Genomic DNA, 26,865 nt, shown 5'->3' on the forward strand with positions numbered 1-26,865 from the left:
AGTGGCCTGTAAGTAAAACTTTAAAGCACGGACCATGTCCAAATTATGTAACAGCCACTCCTTCTTAGAAGGATTAGGACACAAGGAAGGAACAACAATTTCCTGATTAATATTCTTATTAGAAACAACCTTAGGAAGGAAACCAGGTTTGGTACCTAACACCACCTTATCAGAATGGAAAATAAGATAAGGAGAATCACATTGAAATGCCGAAAGTTTAGAAACTCTGCGAGCAGAAGAAATAGCAACCAAAAATAAAACTTTCCAAGGTAACTTAATATCTATGGAATGCATAGGTTCAAACGGAACCCCTTGAAGAACCTTAAGAACTAAATTCAAACTCCAAGGAGGAGCAATTGGTCTAAACACAGGCCTGATTCTAGTCAGAGTCTGACAAAAAGATTGAACATCTGCCAGACGTTTGTGTAGCAAAAAGGAAATTTATGCATACCTGATAAATTTATTTCTTTTATGACGAGTTTATATGACGAGTCGACGGATTTAATCCTTACTTATGGGAAATCGCCTCCTAGTCAGCAGGAGGAGGCAAAGAGCACCACAACAGAGCTGTATAAATAGCCCCTCCCTTCCCTCCCCCTCCAGTCATTCAACCGAAGTTAGGAAGAGAAAGGAAAAGCCAAGGTGCAGAGGTGACTGAAGTTTAATAAAAATAAAGACCTGTCTTAGAAAACAACAGGGTGGGCCGTGGACTCGTATTATCGTAAAAGAAATAAAAATTTATCAGGTAAGCATAAATTTCGTTTTCTTTTACAAGATATGACGAGTCCACGGATTTCATCCTTACTTATGGGATACAATACCAAAGCTATAGGACATGGATGAAAGGGAGGGACAAGACAGGAACCTAAACGGAAGGCACCACTGCTAGAAGAACCTTTCTCCCAAAAACAGCCTCGGATGAGGCAAAAGTATCAAATTTGGAAAAAGTGTGAAGAGACGAGCAAGTTGCAGCCTTGCAAATCTGTTCAACAGAAGCATCATTTTTAAAACGCCCATGAGGAAGCTATAGCCCTAGGGGAATGGGCTGAAATTCGTTCAGGAAGCAGCTGTCCAGCAGTCTCATATGCAAAACGGACGATACTCTTTAGCCAAAAAGAAAGAGGTAGCAGTAGCTTTCTGACCCCTACGTTTCCCAGAAAAGACAACAAACAATGAAGATGACTGACGAAATTCCTTAGTCGCCTGCAAGTAGAACTTCAGGGCACATACTACGTCAAAATTCTGTAACAGACGCTCCTTCTAGGAGGAGGATTAGGACATAATGAAGGAACAACAATTTCCTTATTAATATTCTTGTTAGAAAACAACCTTAGGAAGAAAACCAGGCTTGGTACACAACACAACCTTATCGGAATGAAAAATAAGATCAGGAGAATCGCATTGTAATGCTGAAAGCTCAGAACTCTGCGAGCAGAAGAAATAACAACCCAAAATAACACTTTCCAAGATAACATAATATCTATCGAATGCATAAGTTCAAACGGAACCCCTTGAAGAACATAAAGAACTAAATTCAAACTCCAAGGAGGAGCAATTGGTCTAAACACGGGTCTGATTCTAGTCAGAGCCTGACAAAAGGATTGAACATCCGGAATAACTGCCAGACGTTTGTGTAACAAAATAGACAAAGCAGAAATCTGTCCCTGTAAGGAACTTGCTGATAACCCTTTCTCCAAATCTTCTTGGAGAAAGGATAAAATCCTATGGAATCCTAATTTTACTCCATGAGTAGCCCTTGGATTCGCACCAATAAAGATATTTACGCCATACCTTATGGTAATTTTACGTGCCTGAATCAAAGTAGTAATGACCGAACCAGAGAACCCTCGCTTAGATAAAAGGAAAGTGTTCAATCTCCAAGCAGGCAGCTGTAGATAAATTAGAGTTGGATAATGGAAGGGTCCCTGAATGAGAAGGTCCTGCCTCAATGGAAGCTTCCACGGTGGCAGAGATATGTCCACCAGATCGGCATACCAAGACCTGCGAGGCCACGCAGGAGTGATGATAATCACTGAAGCCCTCTTCTGTATAATTTGAGCAATCACCCGGGAAAGGAGAGCAAAAGGTGTTAACACATAAGCTAGGTTGAACGACCAAGGCACTGCCAAGACATCTTTCAGTTCGGCCCGAGGTTCCCTGGACCTGGATCCGTATCTCGGGAGCTTGGCATTCTGACGAGACGTCACGAGAGCCTGTTCCGGCCTGCCCCATCTGAGAATCAGGGTGGCAAAGACCTCCGAATGAAGTTCCCATTCCCCCGGATGAAACGTCTGTCTGCTCAAAAAATACGCTTCCCAGTTGTCCACTCCTGGGATGTAGATTGCTGACAGATAAGAGTGAGCCTCCGCCCACCGAATTATCTTGGATACTTCTGTCATCGCTAAGGAACTACTTGTTCCTTCCCTAGGATTGATGTAAGCCACAGTCGTGATGTCTGACTGAAATCGGATGAATTTGGCCGAGGCCAACTGAGGCAGAGTCTGAAGAGCATTGAATATTGCCCTCAACTCCAGAATATTGATTGGAAGTATTGACTCCGACAGAGTCCACACACCCTGAGCCTTCAGGGAATTCCAGACTGCACCCCATCCTAGTAGACAGGCGTCCGTTGTCACTATCACCCATAAGGGTCTGCAGAAGCACGTCCCTTGGGGCAGATGATCCTGCCACACCCAGCAGAGTCTCTTGTCTCCTGATCTAGATCTATCTATCGAGACCAATCTGCATAATCTCCATTCCACTGTCTGAGCATGCTCAATTGCAGAGGTCTGAGATGAAAACGAGCAAACGGAATGATGTCCATTGCCGCCACCATCAATCCAATTGCCTCCATGCACTGAGCCACTGACGGCCGAGGATTGGACTGAAAGGATCGGCATGTATTCAGAATCTTTAACTTTCTAACCTCAGTCAAAAAGATTTTCATAGCCAAGGAGTCTATTAGAGTTCCCAGAAAAGGAACCCTTGTCTGTGGAACTAGTGAACTCTTTTCTATATTCACCTTCCACCCGTGAGTCCTTAGAAAGGACAGAACAATGTTGGTATGAGACTGTTAGCGGATTAGACTACGCCTGGATCAGAATATCATCCAGATAAGGCACCACTGCAGTGCCCCGAGGCCTGAGAACTGCCAGCAGAGACCCTAGAACCTTTGTGAAGATTCTGGGTGCCGTGGCCAGACCGAAAGGAAGAGCCACGAACTGAAAATGGTTGTCCAGAAAGGCAAAACGGAGGGACTTGTGACCTTTGTGGATAGGAACATGTAGATATGCATCCTTTAGATCCACGGTAGTCATAAATTGACCCTCCTGGATCAATGGAAGAATGGTACGGATAGTTTCCATCTTGAAGGATGGAACTCTGAGGAACTTGTTTAGACTTTTGAGGTCTAGAATAGGTCAGAACGTTCCCTCTTTTTTGGGAACTACAAAAAGATTTGAATAAAACCCCTGACCCTGTATTGGAACGGGACGTATTACTCCCATAGAAGCAAGGTTTCCTACACAATGTAAGAACGCCTCTTTTTATCCGGTTTGCAGACAATCTTGAAAGAAGAAACCTTCCTCTGGGGGAAGAGTTTCTGAACTCCAACTAATATCCCTGAGACACAATTTCCAGTGTTCAGGGATACTGAACATCTCTTATCCAGGCCTGGGCGAAGAGAGATAGTCTGCCCCCCACCAGATTCGGTCCCAAATCGGGGGCCGACCCTTCATGCTGACTTTGTAGCAGCAGCAGGCTTCTTGGATTGTTTACCCTTGTTTCAGGACTGGTTGGGTCTCCAAGTGGACTTGGTTTGTGAATAATTCCCTTCCTGTTTAGCGGAAGAGGAAACTCCCGTGAAATTTCGAAAGGCACGAAAAGTACTGTGTCGCCAAGGAAGGAACAACAATCTACTGATCAATGTTCTTGTCTGAAACAACCTCAGGAAGAAAACCAAGTTAAGTACGTAAAACCACCTTATCCAATTAAAAAATAAGGTAAGGTGAATTATATTATAATTCCGAAGGCTCAGACACTCTTCGAGCAGAAGAAATGGCAACAAGAAATAAAACTTTCCAAGATAACAACTTAATATCTATGGAATGCATAGGTTCAAACGAAACCCCTTGCAGAACTTTAATAACTAAACCAATTGCTCCTCCATGGAGTTTGAATTTAAACAGGCCCGATTCTAATCAAAACCTGACAAAAGGATTGAATATCTGGTACTTCTGCCAGACGCTTGTGCAACAAATAGATAAGGCAGAAATCTGCCCCTTTAAGGAATTTGCTGATGAACCCTTCTCCAATCCATCTTGGAGAAAATACACAATCCTGGGAATCCTAACTCTACTCCATGAGTAGCCTTTGGATTCACACCAATAAAAGATATTTGCGCCATATCTTATGGTAAATGTTCCTAGTTACAGGCTTACGCGCCTGAAGTAAGGTATCTATGACCGAATCAGAGAAACCCCCACTTGGATAAAATTAAAAAGCTTACATTTCTGCTTTTCAAATAAGGATAACAAGAAAACAAAGAAAATATGATAATAGAAGTAAATTAGAAAGTTGTTTAAAATTGTATGTTCTATCTAAATCATGAATAAAAAAAACAGAATTTATGCTTACCTGATAAATTACTTTCTCCAACGGTGTGTCCGGTCCACGGCGTCATCCTTACTTGTGGGATATTCTCTTCCCCAACAGGAAATGGCAAAGAGTCCCAGCAAAGCTGGTCACATGATCCCTCCTAGGATCCGCCCACCCCAGTCATTCGACCGACGGACAGGAGGAAATATATATAGGAGAAACCATATGATACCGTGGTGACTGTAGTTAGAGAAAATAATTCATCAGACCTGATTAAAAAACCAGGGCGGGCCGTGGACCGGACACACCGTTGGAGAAAGTCATTTATCAGGTAAGCATAAATTCTGTTTTCTCCAACATTGGTGTGTCCGGTCCACGGCGTCATCCTTACTTGTGGGAACCAATACCAAAGCTTTAGGACACGGATGAAGGGAGGGAGCAAATCAGGTCACCTAAATGGAAGGCACCACGGCTTGCAAAACCTTTCTCCCAAAAATAGCCTCCGAAGAAGCAAAAGTATCAAATTTGTAAAATTTGGCAAAAGTGTGCAGTGAAGACCAAGTCGCTGCCTTACATATCTGGTCAACAGAAGCCTCGTTCTTGAAGGCCCATGTGGAAGCCACAGCCCTAGTGGAGTGAGCTGTGATTCTTTCAGGAGGCTGCCGTCCGGCAGGCTCATAAGCCAATCGGATAATGCTTTTAAGCCAAAAGGAAAGAGAGGTAGAAGTCGCTTTTTGACCTCTCCTTTTACCAGAATAAACAACAAACAAGGAAGATGTTTGTCTGAAATCTTTAGTAGCCTCTAAATAGAATTTTAGAGCACGGACTACGTCCAAATTGTGTAACAAACGTTCCTTCTTTGAAACTGGATTCGGACACAAAGAAGGTACAACTATCTCCTGGTTAATATTTTTGTTGGAAACAACCTTTGGAAGAAAACCAGGCTTAGTACGCAAAACCACCTTATCTGCATGGAACACCAGATAGGGCGGAGAACACTGCAGAGCAGATAACTCTGAAACTCTTCTAGCAGAAGAAATTGCAACCAAAAACAAAACTTTCCAAGATAATAACTTAATATCTACGGAATGTAAGGGTTCAAACGGAACCCCTTGAAGAACTGAAATAACTAGATTTAGACTCCAGGGAGGAGTCAAAGGTCTGTAAACAGGCTTGATCCTAACCAGAGCCTGAACAAATGCTTGAACATCTGGCACAGCTGCCAGTCTTTTGTGAAGTAAAACAGATAAAGCAGAGATCTGTCCCTTCAGAGAACTTGCAGATAATCCTTTCTCCAAACCTTCTTGTAGAAAGGATAGAATCTTAGGAATTTTTATCTTGTTCCATGGGAATCCTTTAGATTCACACCAACAGATATATTTTTTCCATATTTTATGGTAAAATTTTTCTAGTTACAGGCTTTCTAGCCTGAATCAGAGTATCTATTACAGAATCTGAAAACCCACGCTTTGATAAAATCAAGCGTTCAATCTCCAAGCCGTCAGTTGGAGGGAAACCAGATTCGGATGTTCAAATGGACCCTGAACAAGAAGGTCCTGTCTCAAAGGTAGCTTCCATGGTGGAGCCGATGACATATTGACCAGGTCTGCATACCAAGTCCTGCGTGGCCACGCAGGAGCTATCAAGATCACCGAGGCCCTCTCCTGATTAATCCTGGCTACCAGCCTGGGGATGAGAGGAAACGGTGGGAATACATAAGCTAGGTTGAAGGTCCAAGGTGCTACTAGTGCATCTACTAGGGTCGCCTTGGGATCCCTGGATCTGGACCCGTAGCAAGGAACCTTGAAGTTCTGACGAGACGCCATCAGATCCATGTCTGGAATGCCCCATAATTGAGTTATTTGGGCAAAGATTTCCGGATGGAGTTCCCACTCCCCCGGATGGAATGTCTGACGACTCAGAAAATCCGCTTCCCAATTTTCCACTCCTGGGATGTGGATCGCAGACAAGTGGCAGGAGTTATCCTCCGCCCATTGAATTATCTTGGTCACTTCTTTCATCGCCAGGGAAGTCCTTGTTCCCCCCTGATGATTGATATATGCAACGGTCGTCATGTTTTCTGACTGAAATCTTATGAATTTGGCCTTTGCTAGTTGAGGCCAAGCTCTGAGAGCATTGAATATCGCTCTCAGTTCCAGAATGTTTATCGGGAGAAGAGACTCTTCCCGAGACCATAGACCCTGAGCTTTCAGGGATTCCCAGACCGCGCCCCAGCCCACTAGGCTGGCGTCGGTCGTGACAATGACCCACTCTGGTCTGCGGAAGCTCATTCCCTGTGACAGATTGTCCAGGGTCAGCCACCAACGGAGTGAATCTCTGGTCTTTTGATCTACTTGAATCGTCGGAGACAAGTCTGTATAATCCCCATTCCACTGTCTGAGCATGCACAGTTGTAATGGTCTTAGATGAATTCGTGCAAAAGGAACTATGTCCATTGTTGCAACCATCAATCCGATTACTTCCATGCACTGCGCTATGGAAGGACGAGGAACAGAATGAAGTACTTGACAAGAGCTTAGAAGTTTTGATTTTCTGACCTCTGTCAGAAAAATCCTCATTTCTAAGGAATCTATTATTGTTCCCAAGAAGGGAACTCTTGTTGACGGGGACAGAGAACTTTTTTCTTTGTTCACCTTCCATCCGTGAGATCTGAGAAAGGCTAGGACGATGTCCGTATGAGCCTTTGCTTTTGACAGGGACGACGCTTGAATCAGGATGTCGTCCAAGTAAGGTACTACTGCAATGCCCCTTGGTCTTAGAACCGCTAGAAGGGACCCTAGTACCTTTGTGAAAATCCTTGGAGCAGTGGCTAATCCAAATGGAAGAGCCACAAACTGGTAATGCTTGTCCAGAAAAGCGAACCTTAGGAACTGATGATGTTCCTTGTGGATAGGAATATGTAGGTACGCATCCTTTAAATCCACGGTAGTCATAAATTGATTTTCCTGGATAGTAGGTAGGATCGTTCGAATAGTTTCCATTTTGAACGATGGTACCCTGAGAAATTTGTTTAGGATCTTCAGATCCAAAATTGGTCTGAATGTTCCCTCTTTTTTGGGAACTATGAACAGATTGGAATAAAATCCCATTCCTTGTTCTCTTATTGGAACTGGATGTATCACTCCCATCTTTAACAGGTCTTCTACACAATGTAAGAATGCCTGTCTCTATTTGGTTTGAAGATAATTGAGACCTGTGGAACCTTCCCCTTGGGGGTAGTTCCTTGAATTCCAGGAGATAACCTTGAGAAACTATTTCTAGCGCCCAAGGATCCTGAACATCTCTTGCCCAAGCCTGAGCAAAGAGAGAAAGTCTGCCCCCCACTAGATCCGGTCCCGGATCGGGCGCTATCCCTTCATGCTGTTTTGGTAGCAGTTGTAGGCTTCTTGGCCTGCTTACCCTTGTTCCAGCCTTGCATTGGTTTCCAGGCTGGTTTGGGTTGTGAAGTATTACCCTCTTGCTTAGAGGATACAGAATTAGAGACTGGTCCGTTTCTGCGAAAGGGACGAAAATTAGGCTTATTATTAGCCTTAAAAGACCTATCCTGTGGGAGGGCGTGGCCCTTTCCCCCAGTGATGTCTGAAATAATCTCTTTCAAATCAGGTCCAAATAATGTTTTACCTTTGAAAGGAATGTTAAGCAATTTTTTCTTGGAAGACACATCCGCTGACCAAGACTTTAGCCAAAGCACTCTGCACGCCACGACAGCAAACCCTGAATTTTTCGCCGCTAATCTAGCTAATTGCAAAGCGGCATCTAAAACAAAAGAGTTAGCCAATTTAAGTGCTTGAACTCTGTCCATAACCTCCTCATACGAAGATTCTTTACGGAGCGATTTTTCTAGTTCCTCGAACCAGAAACACGCTGCCGTAGTGACAGGAACAATGCATGAAATTGGTTGTAGAAGGTAACCTTGCTGTACAAAAATCTTTTTAAGCAAACCCTCCAATTTCTTATCCATAGGATCTTTGAAAGCACAACTATATTCGATAGGAATAGTAGTGCGTTTGTTTAGAGTAGAAACCGCCCCCTCGACCTTGGGGACTGTCTGCCATAAGTCCTTTCTGGGGTCGACTATAGGAAATAATTTCTTAAATATAGGGGGGGGGGAACAAAAAGGTATGCCGGGCCTTTCCCACTCTTTATTTACTATGTCCGCCACCCGCTTGGGTATAGGAAAAGCGCCGGGGGGCACCGGAACCTCTAGGAACTTGTCCATCTTACATAATTTCTCTGGAATGACCAAATTGTCACAATCATCCAGAGTAGATAACACCTCCCTTAAGCAGTGCGCGGAGATGTTCTAATTTAAATTTAAATGTCACAACATCAGGTTCAGCTTGATGAGAAATTTTTCCTGAATCTGAAATTTCTCCATCAGACAAAACCTCCCTCATGGCCCCTTGAGATTGGTGTGAGGGTATATCAGAACAGTTATCAGCGTCCTCTTGCTCTTCAGTGTTTAAAACAGAGCAATCGCGCTTTCTCTGATAAGTAGGCATTTTGGATAAAAGATTTGCTATGGAGTTATCCATTACAGCCGTTAATTGTTGCATGGTAATAAGTATTGGCGCACTAGATGTACTAGGGGCCTCCTGTGTGGGCATAACTGGTGTAGACACAGTAGGGGATGATGTAGTATCATGTTTACTCCCCTCATTTGAGGAATCATCTTGGGCAATATCATTATCTGTTGCATTACTGTCCTTACTTTGTTTGGACACTATGGCACAATTATCACATAAATTTAAATGGGGAGACACATTGGCTTTCATACATATAGAACATAGCTTATCTGATGGTACAGACATGTTAAACAGGCTTAAACTTGTCAACAAAGCACAAAAAACGTTTTAAAATAAAACCGTTACTGTCACTTTAAATTTCAAACTGAAAACACTTTATTACTGAATATGTGAAAAAGTATGAAGGAATTGTTCAAAATTCACCAAAATTTCACCACAGTGTCTTAAAGCATTAAAAGTATTGCACACCAAATTTCAGAGCTTTAACCCTTAAATTAACGGAACCGGAGCCGTTTTTACATTTAACCCCTATACAGTCCCAGAATGAGGCTCTGTCTATAACTAGAAAGGCCCCCATCTGAAAAAGGTGTCCAACACAGTGCCTGCCGTTTTTCTAAACGTTCCCCAAGATTATAATACCAATAATTAGTTAGAATCTGCATAATATGCCTAGTAAAGCAATTGTTTTAGCCCAGAAAAATGTCTACCAGTTTTTAAGCCCTTTTTGAAGCCCTTTATTCTTTTATGTTTAACTAAGAAAATGGCTTACCGGTCCCCATGAGGGGAAATGACAGCCTTCCAGCATTACATGGTCTTGTTAGAAATATGGCTAGTCATACCTTAAGCAGAAAAGACTGCTAACTGTTTCCCCCAACTGAAGTTACTTCATCTCAACAGTCCTGTGTGGAAACAGCAATCGATTTTAGTTACTGTCTGCTAAAAATCATCTTCCTCTTACAAACAGAAATCTTCATCCTTTTCTGTTTCAGAGTAAATAGTACATACCAGTACTATTTTAAAATAACAAACACTTGATAGAAGAATAAAACTACATTTAAACACCAAAAAACTCTTAACCATCTCCGTGGAGATGTTGCCTGTGCAACGGCAAAGAGAATGACTGGGGTGGGCGGAGCCTAGGAGGGATCATGTGACCAGCTTTGCTGGGACTCTTTGCCATTTCCTGTTGGGGAAGAGAATATCCCACAAGTAAGGATGACGCCGTGGACCGGACACACCAATGTTGGAGAAATTGGGTTTTACATCCCTTTAAAAGGATGTAAAGATAGAGCATGCAATTTTAAAACAACTTTCTAATTTACTCCTATTAACAAATTCTTCGTTTTCTTGCTATATTTATTTGAAAAAGAAGGCATCTAAGCTAAGGAGACAAATTTTAGTTAAGCACCATGGACAGCACTTGTTTATTGGTGGGTGAATTTATCCACCAATCATCAAGAACAACCCAGGTTGTTCACCAAATATGGGCTGGCATCTAACCTTACATTCTTGCTTTTCAAATAAAGATACAAAGAGAATGAATAAAATTTGATAATAGGAGTAAATTAGAAGTTTGCTTAAAATGGCATGCTCTATCTGAATCACAAAAGGAAAAATTTGGGCTCAGTGTCCCTTTAATAATCCCCACTCTGCAATTTGATGGGACTTCACAAAATCCTGAGAGCCCAATGTATTTTTATTGACTCTGAAGTGCCACTCTCCTAGCCCCAAAAGATAATAGGCACTTACTTGCATCTAGCTGTCCGGCAGGAGGACCACTCACACAATGTGAGGACTGAAACAAAGATCAGAGTAAAGCTACTCAGGATTTCTATACTAGGGCAGCAAACATGTTAGGAACCTTGTGAGGTGGTCCTTACAGAGTTTTCCTAACTGCTTAAAAGCCACCACTGACTGCCCTACTAAAGGGACTAACGTGGAGTACGGCTATACCGAATCTTGAGAGGAAAAGTCAGAGCAAACCAACTTTGGCTTTCAAAATAATAAAATCGTGATTGAAGTGAAATAAATCCTCTCTTCAGACACCAAAAACTTCACCTCTTCATTGTACTGAAGGCAAATAGAATGACTGGAGGTTGTGGGAAGGGAAGTAATACTTAACAGCTTTGCTGTGGTGCTCTTTGCCGCCTCCTGTTGGCCAGGAGTGATATCCCCAACCGTAATTGATGATCCCGTAGACTCACCGTGTCATAAGAAAGAAAATGGCAGATCGATTTGTTAATTAAATAGATGCAGCATTTATTTATTCTTTCACAAATAAAAACATCTTACCTTTCATATCAGGAGTCTGAGGAGTGTTAAAGACATTTGCATTTGAGATTATATGTGAAGGATCCATATTTTCCACCATCATGAATTGGCTCCAGTATTCTGCTGGTAATGACATAAGACGCTCTACCACCTAAATTTAATGTTAAAAAATGTATTTACTATAAGCTCACTTAGCTGTTAGCACATATGCTCAACTAAGAGATTAAACCCTACTTTTGGTTGACGTCGTGTATCCTGCAGGATAGTCATGGGATCTGGATCAGGCACCGCATGTCCCACAAGTGTTGGGCCAAACACCTTGGCAAGGTTGGTCACATCCATCCTACAGTCTGGGCTCTGAGCCACTCTATACAAAAAAAAAAAAAAAAAGCAAAAAGCTATAATGACAAGTTTATAAGATCTTTCAACTGAACATTGTATTTCAACTGACCTTTGTAGGTGTATCATCAAATAAGCTAAAGTGTCTCTATTGGCTGCTGGAAGTTCATCGACAGCTTGGTAAATTGCAGCAATACTGTTATCGTCATCAGGTATTTCTGTTAAAAAAAAAAAAAAAAAAAAAAAAAAAGGGATTAGGGAATGTAGGTGTAACAAATTGATACTGATAAGTCTGATACTCTACATATCTCAGTTTAATTAAATATTTATATCTTAAAGGGACAGTTTCTCCCCTTTAATTTGTCCCCAATGATCAATTTTACCTGTAAATTATTTACAAGTAGAACCATTAGCCTTATTTTGGCAATTGAAATAGCCGATTTAGCCTGTGGTATCCCAACCTATGCAGAATGTTTCTATACTTAGGTATGTTATGTCAGAACTTAGGCTATTGACTAGCATTTGTAAAAACATACCCAGCAGACAAAATTACACTCCCCAGTGGGGTGTAGGATAGTTTATGCTTACCCAAAATTATTTTCTTTCGGAATCCATAGGGTTCCATAACATGTGATATATAATTTCCGCCATTAGGAGGAAGCCAAAGCTTTAAAGGGACACTTAACACCTGCTTAAGATTTTCTGAACGGTTTCTGAGGAATCAACAAACTAATACACTGTTCTCAATGCTGTATATTCAGCTTACTACAAGCTCTTCAAGAAGATGCCTCATATTTTCTATGCTGCTTGTGCTTTCCTATGTAGGGTGCCATCTTGTAACGTACATTACACACAGGCACTGCAGTCACGTGTACACCGACTGCTTATAACTGAAAGAAGTAATCCCCAGCCCGATGTTCAGTGGCGTTCAGAGAAATATCTCCTTGGATATTGCAGAGATCTCTGAATAACAGCAAGTAAAAAAAAAACGGCTGTTAGACTCTCTCCCCTTCCCTCCTCCCCCCTGCCACTGAACATCAGGCTGGCAATTGCTTCTTTCAGTTATAAGCAGTGAACAGTGAGTGAAACAGACTGTGGAGATTTGTTCTTATATTATAAAACATATTTTCAATGTTTTATGTACCCTGAAGTTACTGTTTTACACATAAAATTGAACTTTGTCCTCATATACTGCAATGCATTACCGTGAATGAGCATTGACAATTTGCCTGCCCTTCTATAAGTTATATCAGTGAGAGAAGAAGCTGCCGTGCACATCACATGACTTGGGTGCACACGTTTTACAAGATGGCACCATAGATAGGAAAATACAAGCTGTTGATAAGCATAGAAAATATGAGGATCCAAAATGACGAATCCGGCTTCCTCCAATCACGGCGTTGCATCAGGCCAAGATTCCCCCGGGGAGCGGCTGCCAGAATGAAAAGGTAAGTTTTTGAAGAAAGAGAGGGAAATGTCAATTTTGAAGAACTAAACAATTTTGTTTTTAATAGGTATATTAAAAACCGGGCACTAAATCATCAAAATTGACCTTCACTTTAACAAATTAAAGCCCAGTATTTAAAAATACTGTTAAAAACAGGGGCACTTTACCAACACTTACCGCCGATCCTCCTTTATTTTGCAGATCGATGACTAATCCAGCGTCCTCCAATCGTTGCGTGCCACCATTGGCGTCCAGCTCTTGGGGCACACAACGATTTAGAATTAGCAGGATCTGAACACAAAGGAACAACAATCTCCCGAATTATATTTTCCGAAGAAACTACCGCTTTACCGAACAGCAGCTTTATCTTTATGAAAACCTAAAAATGAAGAACAGGCCAAAGCCGACAATTCAGAAACTCTCCTAGCTAGGACGAGTTTGCCAACAAGAAAAGCACTTTCCAAGATAACATTTTTATATCAATGGAATGCATTGGTTCAAATGGAGGACCTTGCAGAACAAATAACTAGGTTCAAATTATATGGCACAGATTATAGGGCAGAGAAAATTGTCTGACAACTGGCCTGATTCTTACTTGTGCCTGGACAAAAGTCTAAATGTCAGAAAGCTTAGCTAACTTTCTATGAAAGAGAACAGATAAAGCAGAAGTTTGACCTTTTAAGGAGCTAGACACAATCTTGTCAAGGCCATCTTGTAAAAACTGAATAATTCTAGGAATCCTAAAAGAATACTAAGAAAACCCTCTGGAAGAGCACCATTCTGGCTTGAATCAGTGTCAATAATAATCAGAGAAATCTGTGTTTTAATACTTGGCATTCAACCTCCAGGCTGGTGCTGTTGCAAGGCCAAACGGAAGAGGAACAAATTAGTAATGCTTGTTTAGAAAAGAGAATCTCAAAAAACGATAGTGATCTGGATGAATCGGATTGTGAAGGTAAGCGTCCTGCAAGTCTATTGTGGGCATAAAGTGACCTTGCTGAACAAAAGGCAGAATAGTCCTTATAGTCACCATCTTGAAAGTTGGGACGCTTACAAAACCATTTAAAGTTTTCAGCTCCAAAATAGGTCTGAAATAATTTTTTTCATAGATACAATGAATAGATTTGAATAAAAACCCCAATCCAACCCTGCTGTGGAACTGGGAAAAATTACCCCTAAAAGTTATAGATCTAAAACACATTTCAGAAAGACTTGAGCTTATTCTGGGTTTTATGTTACATGGGTAAGAAAGAATCTTTACAAAAGGAAGTCTTATTTTGAATCCTATTTGACACCCCAAAGAAATAATATTCTGAATCCACTGATTTTGGACAGAGTTTGTCCAAGCTCTTTGAAATAGCTTTAGTCTGCCCCCTACCAGAAGAACTGGCTTGAGGGCCGCACCTTCATATAGGTTTAAGGGCAGGATTTGGTTTCTTATAAGGCTTGGATTTAATCCAATTCGGAGATGATCTCCAATTAGAGCCAGAGGCCTTAGGGGAAGAGTGGTTTTCTGTTCTCTATTCTGACTAAAGGAACGAAAAGGATTGGGAGCTTTAAATTTACCCTTCGATTTCTTGTCTTGGGGCAGAAAAACTCCCTTACCCCCAGTAACAGTGGAGATAATAGAATCCAATTTTGAACCAAAAAAGAAAATATATGCTTACCTGATAAATGTATTTCTTTTTTGACACAATAAGTCCACGGATCATCTAATTACTATTGGGAATATCACTCCTGCCCAGCAGGAGGCGGCAAAGAGCACCACAGCAAAGCTGTTCAATATCACCTCCCTTCCCTCCCACCCCAGTCATTCGACCGAAGTAAAGGAGAGAAAGGAAGCAACAAGGTGCAGAGGTGTTTGAAGTTTATAACAAACCAACAACCTGTCTATAGAACAGGGCGGGCGGTGGATTCATCGTGTCAAAAAAGAAATAAATTTATCAGGTAAGCATAAAATTTTCCTTTTCTTTTTGATGAGACGATGAGTACACGGATCATCTAATTATTATTGGGAATCAATACCCAAGCTAGAGTACACAGATAAGGGAGGGACAAGACAGGGAACCTAAACGGAAGGCACCACTGCTTGAAGAACCATTCCCCCAAAAGCAGCCATAGCCGAGGCAAAAGTGTCAAATTTATAGAAATTTGAAAAAGTGTGAAGAGAGGACCAAATTGCAGCCTTGCAAATCTGTTCCACAGATTTTGAATGCCCATGAGGAAGCAAAAGCCCTTGTCGAATAAGCCGAAACTCTCTGAAGGTTGCTGTCACTACAGGATCATCACAGCAGGCACTGATTCCTTTGTTCTTTGGAACATTTTCACCACATTTACTTTTGTGAATTATATCTGTGACTATTTTTTAAGGTGCACCTACAGAATGAACACTAATTTCACCCCTTATTTGGGAATTGTTACAGAACTATGTTTTGTTTGTCTGTAGAGTTTTGACAGACATACAGCGGCTTTTACTAATAATCGGCCAGATTACAAGTTTTGCGTTATGAGCGGCTCGGTAATAAGTTATTTCCACCGCTCACCTTTAATAACGCTGCTATTACAGGTTTGCAAAAACCCGGCGTTAGCATGCAATATGGCAGCGTTGAGCTCCATACCGCACACAAAAACCAGCGCTGCTTTGAGCTGGTTTTACGTGCTCGTGCACGATTTCCCCATAGACATTAATGGGGAGAGCCGGCTAAAAAAAAGCTTAACAACTGCAATAAAGGAGCGTAAAGCTCCGTAACACAGCCCCATTGATTGCTATGGGGAAAGAAAATGTATGTTTACACCTAACACCCTAACATAAACCCCGAGTCTAAACACCCCTAATCTGCCGCCCCCTACATTACACTTATTAACCCCTAATCTGCCGCCCCCTACATTACACTTATTAACCCCTAATCTGCCGCCCCCAAAGTCGCCGCAGCCACTATACTTAAGTTATTTACCCCTAAACCTCTGGCCTCCCACATTACCAACACTAAATATATTATCCCCTAAACCTAAATAACCCTAAAGCCTCTAACTTTAATATAATTAAAATAAATCTAAATAAAACCTACTATCATTACCTAAATAATTCCTATTTAAAACTACTTACCTATAAAATAAACCCTAAGCTTGCTACAATATAACTAATAGTTCTATTGTATCTAGCTTAGGTTTTATTTTTATTTCACAGCTATGTATTTATTTTATCTAGGTAGACTAGTTAGTAAATAGATATTAACTATTTACTAGCTACCTAGTAAAAATAAATACAAACTTACCTGTGAAATGAAACCTAAGCTACCTTACACTCAAATTAAATAAAATTACATTAAATACAACTAACTAAATTACACAAAAAATAAACACTAAATTAAACAAAACAAAAAAGAAATTATCAAATATTTAAACTAATTACACCTAATCTAATAGCCATATCAAAATAAAAAAGCCCCCCCAAAATAAAAAAAAACCTAGCCTACACTGCCAATAGCCCTTAAAAAGGGCCTTTTGCGGGGCATTGCCCCAAATAAATCAGCTTTTTTACCTGTAAAAAAAAATATACAAACAACCCCCCAACAGCAAAACCCACCACCCACACAACAAAAAATCCTATCTAAATAAACCTAAGCTTCCCATTGCCATGAAAAGGGCATTTGGATGGGCATTGCCCTTAAAAGGGCATTTAGCTCTTTTTCTGTGCCCAAACCCTAATCTAAAAATAAAATCCACCCAATAAACCCTTAATAAAACCTAACACTAACCCCCGAAGATCCACTTACAGTTTTTGAAGACCCCTAATCTGCCGACCGCCACCTACATTAGTTATGTACCCCTAATTTGCTGCCCCTAACACCGCCGACCCCTATATTATATTTATTAACCTCTAATCTGCCCCCCTCAACGTCGCCGACACCTACCTACACTTATTAACCCCTAATCTGCCGACCGGACCTCACCGCTACTATAATAAATGTATAAATGTATTAACCCCTAAAGCTAAGTCTAACCCTAACACTAACACCCCCCTAAGTTAAATATAACTTAAATCTAACGAAATAAATTAACTCTTATTAAATAAATTATTCCTATTTAAAGCTAAATACTTACCTGTAAAATAAACCCTAATATAGCTACAATATAAATTATAATTATATTGTAGCTATTTTAGGATTTATGTTTATTTTACAGACAACTTTGTATTTATTTTAACCAGGTACAATAGCTATTAAATAGTTAATAACTATTTAATAGCTACCTAGTTAAAATAATTACAAAATTACCTGTAAAATAAATCCTAACCTAAGTTACAATTAAACCTAACACTACACTATCAATAAATTAATGAAATAAAATACCTACAATTATCTACAATTAAACCTAACACTACACTATCAATAAATTAATTACATAAAATACCTACAAATAAATACAATTAAATAAACTAACTAAAGTACAAAAAATAAAAAAAATAATTACAAACATAATAAAAATATTACAACAATTTTAAGCTAATTACACCTACTCTAAACCCCCCTAATAAAATAAAGCCCCTCAAAATAAAAAAATGCCCTACCCTATTCTAAAATTAAAATAGAAAAACATAATTTATGTAAGAACTTACCTGATAAATTCATTTCTTTCATATTAGCAAGAGTCCATGAGCTAGTGACGTATGGGATATACATTACTACCAGGAGGGGCAAAGTTTCCCAAATCTCAAAATGCCTACAAATACACCCCTCACCACACCCACAAATCAGTTTAACGTATAGCCAAGAAGTGGGGTGATAAGAAAAAAGTGCGAAAGCATAAAAAATAAGGAATTGGAATAATTGTGCTTTATACAAAAAAATCATAACCACCACAAAAGGGTGGGCCTCATGGACTCTTGCTAATATGAAAGAAATGAATTTATCAGGTAAGTTCTTACATAAATTATGTTTTCTTTCATGTAATTAGCAAGAGTCCATGAGCTAGTGACGTATGGGATAATGAATACCCAAGAGAGGGAGGGATAAAATAAAGACAGCCAATTCCGCTGAAAAAAATCCACACCCAAAACAAAGTTTAAATCTTATAATGAAAAAAAACTGAAATTAGAAGCAGAAGAATCAAACTGAAACAGCTGCCTGAAGTACTTTTCTACCAAAAACTGCTTCAAAAGAAGAAAACACATCAAAATGGTAGAATTTAGTAAAAGTATGCAAAGAAGACCAAGTGGCTGCTTTGCAAATCTGATCAACCGAAGCTTCATTCCTAAACGCCCAGGAAGTAGAAACTGACCTAGTAGAATGAGCTGTAATCCTTTGAGGCGGAGATTTACCCGACTCGACATAAGCATGATGAATCAAAGATTTTAACCAAGATGCCAAAGAAATGGCAGAAGCCTTCTGACCTTTCCTAGAACCGGAAAAGATAACAAATAGACTAGAAGTCTTTCGGAAATCCTTAGTAGCTTAAACATAATATTTCAAAGCTCTAACTACATCCAAAGAATGCAACGACTTTTCCTTAGAATTCTTAGGATTAGGACACAATGAAGGAACCACAATTTCTCTACTTTAATGTCCAGCGAATGCATAGGTTCAAACGGAGGAGCTTGAAGAGCCCCCAGAACCAAATTCAAACTCCAAGGAGGAGAAATTGACTTAATAACAGGTTTTATACGAGCCAAAGCTTGTACAAAACAATGAATATCAGGAAGACTAGCAATCTTTCTGTGAAAAAGAACAGAAAGAGCAGAGATTTGTCCTTTCAAGGAACTTGCAGACAAACCTTTATCCAAACCATCCTGAGGAAACTGTAAAATTCTAGGAATTCTAAAAGAATGGCAAGAAAAATGATGAGAAAAACACCAAGAAATGTAAATCTTCCAGACTCGATAATATATCTTCCTAGATACAGTTTTACGAGCCTGTAACATAGTATTAATCACAGAGTCAGAGAAACCTCTATGACTGAGAATCAAGCGTTCAATCTCCATACCTTCAAATTTAAGGATTTGAGATCCTGATGGAGAAAAGGACCTTGCGATAGGTCTGGTCTTAACGGAAGAGTCCACGGTTAGCAAGTGGCCATCCGGACAAGATCCGCATACCAAAACCTGTGAGGCCATGCTGGAGCCACCAGCAGAACAAACGAGCATTCCTTTAGAATCTTGGAAATCACTCTTGGAAGAAGAACTAGAGGCGGAAAGATATAGGCAGGATGATACTTCCAAGGAAGTGACAATGCATCCACTGCCTCCGCTTGAGGATCCCTGGATCTGGACAGATACCTGGGAAGCTTCTTGTTTAGATGAGAAGCCATCAGATCTATTTCTGGAAGTCCCCACATTTGAACAATCTGAAGAAATACCTCTGGGTGAAGAGACCATTCGCCCGGATGCAACGTTTGGCGACTGAGATAATCCGCTTCCCAATTGTCTATACCTGGGATATGAACCGCAGAAATTAGACAGGAGCTGGATTCCGCCCATACCAGTATTCGAGATACTTCTTTCATAGCCAGAGGACTGTGAGTCCCTCCTTGCTGATTGACATATGCCACGGTTGTGACATTGTCCGTCTGAAAACAAATGAACGACTCTCTCTTTAGAAGAGGCCATGACTGAAGAGCTCTGAAAATTGCACGGAGTTCCAAAATGTTGATTGGTAATCTCACCTCCTGAGAATCCCAAACCCCTTGTGCTGTCAGAGACCCCCAAACAGCTCCCCAACCTGTCAGACTTGCATCTGTTGAAATCACAGTCCAGGTCGGAAGAACAAAAGAAGCCCCCTGAACTAAACGATGGTGGTCTGTCCACCACGTCAGAGAGTGTCGTACAATCGGTTTTAAAGATATTAATTGAGATATCTTTGTATAATCCCTGCACCACTGGTTCAGCATACAGAGTTGAAGAGGTCGCATGTGAAAACGAGCAAAGGGGATCGCGTCCAATGCAGCAGTCATAAGACCTAGAATTTCCATGCATAAGGCTACCGAAGGGAAAGATCGAGACTGAAGGTTTCGACAAGCTGAAACCAAAAGGTTACCCTTGTCTGAGGAATCAAACAAACTTTTTGGTAAATTGATCCTCCAACCATGTTCTTGAAGAAACAACACTTATAAAAGACTGGAAAGGTTCTTTCTAGTGAAAATGAGCAAAGGGAATTGAATCCAATGCTGTGGCCATAAGACCTAAAAACTTCTATGCATATATAGCAACTGAAGGAAATAATAGAGACTAAAAGGTACCGATAGACGGAACCCAATAAAATTATCCCTTGTCTGATAGAGACAAGGACAGTGACACAAACTATCTGGAAACCTAAAAAAGGTGACCCTTGTGTGAGGAATCAAGAGCTTTTGAAAAAAAGAACCTCTATGTCCTGAAGAGCAAGTGAATCATATGAGATTCCGCATCCTCAGAAAATAATCTGAATGAAAACAGAAAAATTAAAATATGCATTTATTGTATCTAATGAAAACAAATAATGCTATCAATGACCATAAAAAGGCAAAATAGTTTGAATAAAACTCCAAAACCCGGTTCCTCAAAAGGAACTGGAAGAAATACCCCAGAAGATTCCAGGTCTGAGCAGCGCTTGAACCCCATGGGTGCCCAGCCATGCTTCAACAGTACCCAAAATATATAGGACAGAAACACAGTTAAAGAAAGTGTTAGCCTTACTGAAATAAAATCAGAGAAATTTGGACAAAATAAATTTCAAAAGAAGTCTTAACCTGCCCCTTACCAGCCAAGCTGGAATACGGCACGTACATCGCAATATTAGGGAGCTGATTTCGAACTCCAAATATAAACATGTTACTTGGGAAAGAACTCAGGAATTCGTTCCTTAATAAGAACAACCAAACTAGTATAAGCTTAAAGTTTTAGTCTTAGAACTCAATCTTGAAGCCCAGAGTAACAGTTAAGAATTGAATCCAATTATAAAACAAATAATTGATTATCTTATAACAAAAGAAATATGGATTTTTTTTTTATTTTTTTTTTAAAAATCACAAAATTCTTCTAGCTAAAAAAGCTAAAGACATAGATTAACCCTCATTTGCAAAAATATTCAATAAAATGAAGACACAAATGAAATTATTAGCATGATAGTCCAGTTTAAAGGACCAGCCAATACAGTGGACTTGCATAATCAATAAATGCAAAACAAGACAAATGCAACAGCACCTAGTCTAGTAAATGTTGTCCCTTTAACAATGCTAAAATAAATCATAATCTGATACTTGATCTTAAAGTAAACAGAGAAAATGAAGCAATTGCAATATCCAAATAAATCACAGGACCAAGAAAAGAGCAGACAACAAACAAAGCAGATGTTTGACGAAAATCCTTCGTAGCTTGTAAATAAAACTTTAAAGCACGAACCACATCAAGATTGTGTAATAGACGTTCCTTCTTTGAAGGAGGATTAGGACATAGTGAAGGAACAACAATCTCCTGATTGATATTCTTATTAGATACCACCTTAGGAAGAAACCCAGGTTTGGTACGTAACTCTACCATATCTGCATGGAAAATCAGATAAGGGGAATCACATTGTAAAGCAGATAACTCCGAAACTTTTCGAGCCGAGGAGATAGCTACTAAAAACAGAACTTTCCAAGATAAAAGCTCAATATCTATGGAATGCAAAGGTTCAAACGGAACCCCTTGAAGAACTTTAAGAACTAAATTTAAACTCCATGGCGGAGCAACAGGTTTAAACACAGGCTTGATTCTAACTAAAGTTTGACAAAACGCCTGAACGTCTGGAACCTCAGCCAGACATTTGTGCAAAAGAATAGACAGAGCAGAAATCTGTCCCTTTAAGGAACTAGCTGACAATCCCTTCTCCAATCCTTCTTGGAGAAAAGATAATATCCTAGGAATCCTGACCTTACTCCATGAGTAACCCTTGGATTCACACCAGTGAAGATATTTACACCATATCTTATGATAGATCTTCCTGGTGACAGGCTTTCGAACCTGAATTAAGGTATCAATGACAACTTGATTCATAACTACCGCCATGTCTTGTAAGGTAAACGCATTGGACGTGCTAGATGTCCTTGGCGTCCCTTGAGCGGGAGTTATAGGTTCTGACACGTGGGGAGAGCTAGATGGCATAACCTTCTTTTTGTCAGTCTCAGAAACCTCAGGTGATAAATCTTTAAAAGCCATAATATGATCTTTATAACTTATAGAAAGGTCAGTGCATTTGGTACACATTCTAAGAGGGGGTTCCACAATGGCTTCTTAACATAATGAACAAGGAGTTTCCTCTATGTCAGACATGTTTAACAGACTAGTAATGAGACCAGCAAGCTTGGAAAACACTTTAATAAATGTGAAAAAAGCAATAATATAAAAACGGTACTGTGCCTTTAAGAGAAAAAAAACTACCACATAAACTGCAAAACAGTGATAAAAAGTAGTAAACTCTACGAAATTTTTACAGTGTGTATAAGGGACTAAAGCAGCATTGCACCCACTTGCAAATGGATGATTAACCCCTCAACCCCAAAAACGAATTAGAAAAACATTAAAACTGCTAACAAACAATCAAACACACTACCACAGCTGTGCTGTGGCTCCTACCTGCCCTTAAAAACGATTTTTGCAGGAACAAAACCCTCTATAGAGGTCCTATAAGCCAGAGGACTCCTTCAGGGAAGCTGGATGTCTCAGACTGAAAATCAACTGCACATTTAGAGCTTGAAAATAGGCCCCTCCCTACCATGCACTCAAAGTCAGAGGGCCTTAAAAAAGTACTCCTAGGAGTAATCTAACAAGCCATGTGGAAAACTAGGCCCCAAATAAAGATTCATCACCCTCAGAGAAAAAACGTTTTTATTTTTATAAATCATGCAAACGTTTTTACACTAATATAAGTATTAAAATGAATATTACCCTTATTTGCAAGCATGATCCCAGTTGTTGTTAAATCACTGTATCAGGCTTACCTTAAATATACCAGACACTGTCAGCATTTTCTAAACCTTATCTCTCTAGAAAAAATATACTGAACATACCTCAAAGCAGGCAATCTGCAGACCGTCCCCCCAACTGAAGTTTTCTTTCCATACTCTTCAGTTATGTGTGAGAACAGCAATGGACCTTAGTTACAAACTGCTAAGATCATCAAAACCTCCAGGCAGAATTATTCTTACTATTTCTGCCTGAGAGTAAAAACAGTACAACGCTGGTACCGTTTAAAAATAATCTTTTGATTGAAGGTAAAAACTACACTAAGTCACCACATCTCTCTTTATACTTCCTTTCTTGTCGAGAGCTGCAAGAGAATGACTGGGGGTGGCAGTTAGGGGAGGAGCTATATAGACAGCTCTGCTGTGGGTGTCCTCTTGCAGCTTCCTGTTGGGAAGGAGAATATCCCACAAGTAATGGATGAACCCGTGGACGGGATACACCTTTACAAGAGAAATACGGTTTGTTTTTATATATTCTCACAGCTTCTTAGGCGCTCTGGTATATTGACTTTTCAGTTGTCTTTCTATAGTGTATGCTAGTACATCCATATATTAGAGCGACAGAGGCCTTAATCCTAAACGCTTTTAATCTCAATACCATTGTTTATCACTTTATCTTTCTAGACAAATACTTCCCAGTCCATTGAGAGAACTCCGTCTCTTCAATCTCATACTGCCAAGTTAGGCATAAAACTTATCCCATATTAAAGGGTGCCAATAAAAAAACATAATTTATGCTTACCTGATAAATTTATTTCTCTTGTAGTGTGTTCAGTCCACGGGTCATCCATTACTTATGGGATATATTCTCCTTCCCAACAGGAAGTTGCAAGAGGATCACCCAAGCAGAGCTGCTATATAGCTCCTCCCCTCACATGTCATATCCAGTCATTCGACCGAAACAAGACGAGAAAGGAGAAACTATAAGGTGCAGTGGTGACTGGAGTCATAATTTTTTAAAATTTAGAACCTGCCTTAAAAAGACAGGGCGGGCCGTGGACTGAACACACTACAAGAGAAATAAATTTATCAGGTAAGCATAAATTATGTTTTCTCTTGTTAAGTGTGTTCAGTCCACGGGTCATCCATTACTTATGGGATACCAATACCAAAGCTAAGTACACGGATGATGGGAGGGACAAGGCAGGAACATTAAACAGAAGGAACCACTGCCTGTAGAACCTTTCTCCCAAAACCAGTCTCTGAAGAAGCGAAAGTGTCAAATTTGTAAAATTTGGAAAAAGTATGAAGTGAAGACCAAGTTGCAGCCTTGCAAATCTGTTCAACAGAGGCCTCATTCTTAAAGGCCCAGGTGGAAGCCACAGCTCTAGTGGAATGAGCCGTAATTCTTTCAGGAGGCTGCTGTCCAGCAGTCTCATAGGCTAAACGTATTATGCTACGAAGCCAAAAAGAGAGAGATGTAGCCGAAGCCTTTTGACCTCTCCTCTGTCCAGAGTAAACGACAAACAGAGAAGAAGTTTGTCTAAAATCTTTAGTTGCCTGTAAGTAGAACTTCAGAGCACGGACCACGTCTAGATTATGCAAAAGACGTTCCTTCTTTGAAGAAGGATTAGGACATAATGATGGAACAACAATCTCAAGATTGATATTCCTGTTAGAAACAACCTTAGGTAAAAACCCAGGTTTAGTACGCAGTACTACCTTGTCTGAATGAAAGATCAAATAAGGAGAATCACAATGTAAGGCAGATAACTCAGAGACTCTTCGAGCCGAAGAAATAGCCATCAAAAACAAAACTTTCCAAGATAAAAGCTTAATATCAATGGAATGAAGGGGTTCAAACGGAACACCCTGAAGAACTTTAAGAACCAAGTTTAAGCTCCACGGAGGAGCAACAGCTTTAAACACAGGCTTAATTCTAGCCAAAGCCTGACAAAAGGCCTGGACGTCTGGATTCTCTGCCAGACGTTTGTGTAAAAGAATAGACAGAGCTGAAATCTGTCCCTTTAGCGAACTAGCGGATAAACCCTTTTCTAAACCCTCTTGTAGAAAAGCCAATATCCTAGGAATCCTAACCTTACTCCATGAGTAACTCTTGGATTCGCACCAATATAAATATTTACGCCATATCTTATGGTAAATTTTTCTGGTCACAGGTTTCCGAGCCTGTATTAATGTATCAATAACCGAATCCGAAAACCCACGCTTTGATAGAATCAAGCGTTCAATTTCCAGGCAGTCAGCCTCAGAGAAATTAGGTTTGGATGGTTGAAAGGACCCTGAATTAGAAGGTCCTGCCTCAGAGGAAGAGACCATGGTGGACAGGACGACATGTCCACTAGGTCTGCATACCAGGTCCTGCGTGGCCACGCAGGCGCTATCAGAATTACCGATGCCCTCTCCTGTTTGATCCTGGCAATCAGTCGAGGTAGCAACGGAAATGGTGGAAACCCAAGGGGCTGCTAATGCATCTACCAGCACCGCTCCCGGGTCCCTGGACCTGGATCCGTAACAAGGAAGCTTCGCGTTCTGGCGAGATGCCATGAGATCCAGATCCGGTTTGCCCCAACGACGAATCAGTTGAGCAAATACCTCCGGGTGAAGTTCCCACTCTCCCGGATGAAAAGTCTGGCGACTTAGGAAATCCGCCTCCCAGTTCTCTACGCCTGGGATGTAAATCGCTGACAGGTGGCAAGAGTGAGACTCTGCCCAGCGAATTATCTTCGAGACTTCCAACATCACTAGGGAACTCCTGGTTCCCCCTTGATGATTCATGTAAGCCACAGTCGTGATATTGTCCGACTGAAATCTGATGAACCTCAGTTTTGCTAACTGAGGCCAAGCTAGAAGAGCATTGAATATTGCTCTTAATTCTAGAATGTTTATTGGAAGGAGTTTCTCCTCCTGAGTCCACGATCCCTGAGCCTTCAGGGAATTCCAGACTGCTCCCCAGCCTAGAAGGCTGGCATCCGTTGTTACAATCGTCCAATCTGGTCTGCGAAAGGTCATTCCTTTGGACAGATGAACCGGTGACAACCACCAGGGAAGAGAATCTCTGGTCTCCTGGTCCAGATTTAGCAAAGGGGACAGATCTGAGTAATCCCCGTTCCATTGTCTGAGCATGCATAGTTGCAGCGGTCTGAGATGCAGGCGCGCAAATGGCACTATGTCCATTGCCGCGACCATTAAGCCGATTACCTCCATGCACTGAGCTACTGATGGGCTTGGAACGGAATGAAGGACACGGCAAGCATTGAGAATCTTTGATAACCTGGACTCCGTCAGGTAAATCTTCATCTCTACAGAATCTATGAGTCCCTAGAAAAGGAACCCTTGTGAGTGGTAACAGAGAACTCTTTTCCACGTTCACTTTCCACCCATGCGACCTCAGAAATGCTAGAACTATCTCTGTATGAGACTTTGCATTCTGAAAACTTGACGCTTGTATCAGAATGTCGTCTAGGTACGGAGCCACCGCTATGCCTCGTGGTCTTAGTACCGCCAGAAGTGAGCCCAGAACCTTCGTAAAAATTCTCGGGGCCGTGGCTAACCCGAAGGGAAGAGCCACAAACTGGTAATGCCCGTCTAGAAAGGCAAACCTTAGGTACCGATAATGATCTTTGTGAATCGGTATGTGAAGGTAAGCATCCTTTAAGTCCACTGTGGTCATATATTGACCCTCTTGGATCATGGGTAGGATGGTTCGAATGGTTTCCATCTTGAACGATG

The 26,865-nt window shown here is 40.7% G+C and overlaps 1 protein-coding gene across 1 annotated transcript in view; it reads right to left on the bottom strand.

Annotated features, from left to right (window-relative positions):
* The window catches only part of RACGAP1 (Rac GTPase activating protein 1), a 145,043-nt gene that overhangs the window by 27,557 nt on the left and 90,621 nt on the right, over positions 1-26,865 (bottom strand). Inside the window, exons 11-13 of the mRNA XM_053705552.1 lie at positions 11,866-11,971; positions 11,649-11,781; positions 11,436-11,565 (exon numbers count right to left, since the gene is read on the bottom strand). Of these exons, the coding sequence (XP_053561527.1) occupies positions 11,436-11,565; positions 11,649-11,781; positions 11,866-11,971 (369 nt within the window). The remainder of the gene's footprint in view (positions 1-11,435; positions 11,566-11,648; positions 11,782-11,865; positions 11,972-26,865) is intronic.

This window comes from Bombina bombina, chromosome 3 (assembly GCF_027579735.1).
Source record: "Bombina bombina isolate aBomBom1 chromosome 3, aBomBom1.pri, whole genome shotgun sequence".
In the NCBI taxonomy this organism is placed as follows: Eukaryota; Metazoa; Chordata; class Amphibia; order Anura; family Bombinatoridae; genus Bombina; species Bombina bombina.